Source organism: Apaloderma vittatum, unplaced genomic scaffold, assembly GCF_000703405.1.
Source record: "Apaloderma vittatum isolate BGI_N311 unplaced genomic scaffold, ASM70340v1 scaffold2152, whole genome shotgun sequence".
Lineage (NCBI taxonomy): Eukaryota > Metazoa > Chordata > Aves > Trogoniformes > Trogonidae > Apaloderma > Apaloderma vittatum.
This window is the reverse complement of record NW_009701677.1, coordinates 18,405-22,403: the sequence shown is the minus strand read 5'-3', so window position 1 is coordinate 22,403 and position 3,999 is coordinate 18,405. Positions and strand designations below refer to the sequence as shown.

Sequence of the window (3,999 nt, the reverse complement as noted above, 5' to 3'; positions counted from 1 at the left end):
CTTTCTGACAGTCAGGTGAGTGTGGTTGTTGTCCGCAGAGCCCAGCTCTATTGCATTAATCCCTCTGCTCTTCTCCGTCTTCTCTTGCTTTAGCATTTCAGCAACCAGACTGCCTGCAAAGCAGGTAGTATGAGGCTTTTCTCTCCCTTTTCCCCACCCCGTGTGTCTGCTTTGCCTGCAGGGATCACAAGCTTTTCAAGGAGCAGCCCCTGTCTTTCTGCGTGTTTGCATAATGCAGCACATAATGAGGTTGCCAGGCACCATGGTAACAAAGCTCACCTCCGTATAAACCAGCATTTTCACAGTAGCAGCAGAATGGATAAATCCTGGCCTGTGTTCCATCTTTAAAGTGCAGCCCCTATGTGTGTGGTGCTAACAGCATCCATCCTTTGTCTCTGGTTCTGTAGGTGCCAACTGTGCTTAGGTTTGCTGCTTGACCTGGTGGTCTGTGTCGGCTGGTTGGCCAGCTGGCATTACCATAAGTAAGAAAATGAACTTTTACTTGGCTTTCCCTCAGTTGAAGGACACCGTTTGGATATTCCTCTGGTGCCCACTCACTGATTTTGAGGAAAGGTGTTATGATTTTCACCTTGAGATTTCTACCTCTGCCAAAAATGTGACAGAATGGGTTCAGAAGTTGCTAGAAAGGAATCTGAGTGACAAATAAACATGGGCAGAGAGAATTAGTGCATGACTTTATTTTCTTTTGAAAGCATTTGGAAACATATAGTCTACTTTGGAACAAAAGTGGATCCTAGGAAGAAGCCTTTTACCGTCTGCGGAGCTCAGGATGAACTTTGTTAGTAATATATCCACATCTTCAATCCAGTTCTTTAAAGATGTTTCCTCTTCCTTTTTCTCAATTTTTCATGCAGAAGGGATATTTTAACAATGGTCTGTAGAGGATTATCTGTGGACAAATGGGTGACATTCAGTGAAGAGGGACCTAGTGGGCTCAAGTGAGCCCATTGACGTGTTGCCCATTCATGTTCCATGAAGAACAGCGTCCTTCAAACAGGCAGTATCCCTGTGCTTTTGGCAGCTTTATCCAATGTATTGATGGGGTTTGGATAAAGTAACAAAATGAGCTGTTGGAAAGTAGTTTCTTTGTAAACCTGACTGGATGGAGGCAAAAACTCTTCCAGATAGACCTTGTTGAGCAGTGGGGGATCCCATTCCCCCATTGCTATGGCTTTCCTGTTGGCTTAATTCTGAACCCCTTTCTTTTTTGATCTTCAGGAATGAGTTCAGACCCTGGGTAGATGTCAAACCTGCGAAAGCTATTAAAGCGAAGCCCCAGTACAAGCCTCCAGAGGAGAAAATGACACACGAAACCAGTTACAGCGCTCAGTTCAAGGGGGAAACCAGTAAACCTACTCCAGCCGATAACAAATACCTGGAGCGCAGAAGGATACGCACTCTCTACAGCGAACCCTACAAAGAACCTCCAAAGGTGAGAAATGTGGCCAAAGGGATCCAGGGCCATCACTGCTCCTGGTGGGACATGTCCAACAGAGTCAGACTGGGCTGGGCACTGCCTGATGTCATTCCCCTCATGTGGCATCTTCGTTTCCAAGCAGTGGATGCATCTGGGGACCCACCTTGGAGTGGTGGTGGATGAAAAGTTGGACGTGAGGTGACGTTGTGTACCCACAGCCTGGAAAACTAATTGTATCCTGGGCTGCATGAAAAGAAGAGTGGCCAGCAGGTCAAGGGAGGTGATTCTCCCCTTCTGCTCTGGTGTGACACCACGTGCAGTGCTATGTTCAGTTCTGGGGTCCTCAGCACAGGAAAGACATGGACGTGTTGGAGTGGGTCCAGAGGAACCCAGAAAGATGATCAAGGGACTGGAGCACCTTCCCTGTGAAGGCAGGCTGAGAGAGTTGGGGTTGTTCAGCCTGGAGAAGAGAAGGCTCCAGGGAGACCTCGTAGTAGCCTTCCAGTACCTGAAGGGGCTACAGGAAACCTGTAGTGACAGAATGAGAGCTGTCAGTTTGCAGGCTGAAAGCAGTTAGATTTAGATTAGAAAGAAGGAAGAAATTCTTTTCTCTGGGGGTGGTGAAGCACTGGCACAGGTTGCCCAGAGAAGCTGTGGATGCTCCATCCCCAGAAGTGTTCAAGGCCAGGTTGGACGGGACTTGGAGCAACCTGGGCTGGTGGGAAGGGTCCCTTCCCATGGCAGGGGGGTTGGAACTAGAAGATCTGGAAGGTCTCTTGCAACCCAACGATTCTGTGATTCTATGGGCTTTAGTACAGGCTGACGCACTCAGAAGACAATAGTGCCCTACTGTAAAGAAGTGAGGGTAGGGCTCCAGTGAAGGAGGTTTTTGCATTGTCATTTCCCAGGTGATTATCTAGACAGCTTTCTCTTTCTCCCTCCAAAGGTACAGGCACCACACGTAACAGTTTGTCCCAGGAACAACATGGTTAGAGCCAGATCTTCATCCACAGTTAATTCAGATCACTCAACAGATTTTGACAGAAAGCACTTTGGGCTTTGATCAGGTGGAGGACACGTGTTGAGAAGGGCCTGGACTGAAGGCTGTCTTCCAGCCTTCTTTTCTAGTAGCAGCAGAGGACTTGCGTATAAAAGTAGCCAGTCTGTGCAGATTTAAAGCCAGCACCATTAGCCTTTCCTAGAATTTATAAGTGCTTAGATTTGTGAGGTGTCAGAGGGACTGCAGGGAGAAGCTGAAGGCTTCTGTTCCTCCTCAGTTTTGAAGCTGTCATCCTTTTTTTAGGGGAGCTGTAGAAACAGGTGGATGCAAGACACTGTTGTGGGCTTTGCTCAGGTGCCAATCAGTGTCTCCCAACTAATTTTCCCAAGTAATTAATCTGTTATGGGATGAACAGAGTGAGTAGTCCTGTCCTGCAAGAAAAATGGGGATTCATAGCAGGCTCTTCTTCCGGAGCATCATTTCTCTGCTTCAAATCCAGAGAGAGGCAATCCCATGTGCTTTCAAAAAGCCCCTCCTGAAGTCAGAGAAAGATGGAGGACTTCATAAAACGACTGATAATATTCCCTCTCCTCTCTAACCTGCTGTGTCCTGATCTGGAGACCATGGGCTCTGCTGGCTCCAGTGGCAATGTGACTTCAGGGCAACAACACCATGAAAGGAGTTGGCCATTTGCAGCTCAGCATGTACCCAGTTGCTCCCCTGACTTCGTGGCAAGGCAGAGCTGGGTAAATAAATAACATTCACACAGTTTCTGATCTAAATCCTGTTTTCCACCTGTCCTTGTGTCCCTTCCTCTCTCTCTCTCTCTCTCTCCCCATCTCTGTGTTGTCGTTTTGCATGTCACCCTCCATGCAGGTGGAAAAGCCTAGCGTAAAGCCTTCCAAACCAAAAAAGACCACAACAAGCCATAAACCCCTGAAAAAGGCCAAAGACAAGCAGATTGCATCTGGCCGGGCCGCCAAGAAAAAGAGCGCTGAGACCTCCAACACAGCAAAGCCAGAGGACAAGGAGAAAAGTAAAGAGATGAACAATAAACTGGCTGAGGCAAAAGAGTAAATGTCACTGTACTTTCCTTTCTTTCTTGTTTTTTTTTTCTTTTTCTTTCCTTCTTTCTTTCTTTTCCTTTCCCCCCCCCCCTTTACTTTGATTAAATAAAGGCCACAAAATTAATTAGAGGCTTCTAATCTGCTTTTTGTTCTGATTGTATTAGAAGCTTCTCTGTTTTATTTCCAAGGAGGATTAGGGAATCCTTGTTTCTGAGGTCAGGATGTTCTGCTTTGCCTGCACAACACGGCTCTGCACAGAGTGAGGGACGTGGGAATGCACAAGCGGGGTCGTAGGAGAGGAAGGTGATGGATCAACCACGACTGCGTCCAACAGCCCGTCCCTTCCCTCGGGCTCAGTCCTTCGACACTTTGATGGCGTGGAAGTGCCCGTTGGGCGGTGGAGGGGCTGTGCTCTCATCCCTTTTTGGGGTTGGCTGTTGTTTGGTCGTTTCCCACTGGTGTCAGCAGGCGAAAGGTTTTGGAGGCAGAGACCA

The 3,999-nt window shown here is 47.8% G+C and overlaps 1 protein-coding gene across 1 annotated transcript; it reads left to right on the top strand.

Annotated features, from left to right (window-relative positions):
* Window positions 1-1,239: 1,239 nt before the first annotated feature.
* On the top strand, window positions 1,240-3,770 carry MAP6 (microtubule-associated protein 6; the record flags this gene model as incomplete). Its single annotated transcript, XM_009879217.1, has 2 exons — window positions 1,240-1,453; window positions 3,315-3,770. Coding segments are annotated over 2 exons (415 nt in total), but the record flags the coding sequence as incomplete, so codon positions are not given.
* Window positions 3,771-3,999: the final 229 nt, after the last annotated feature.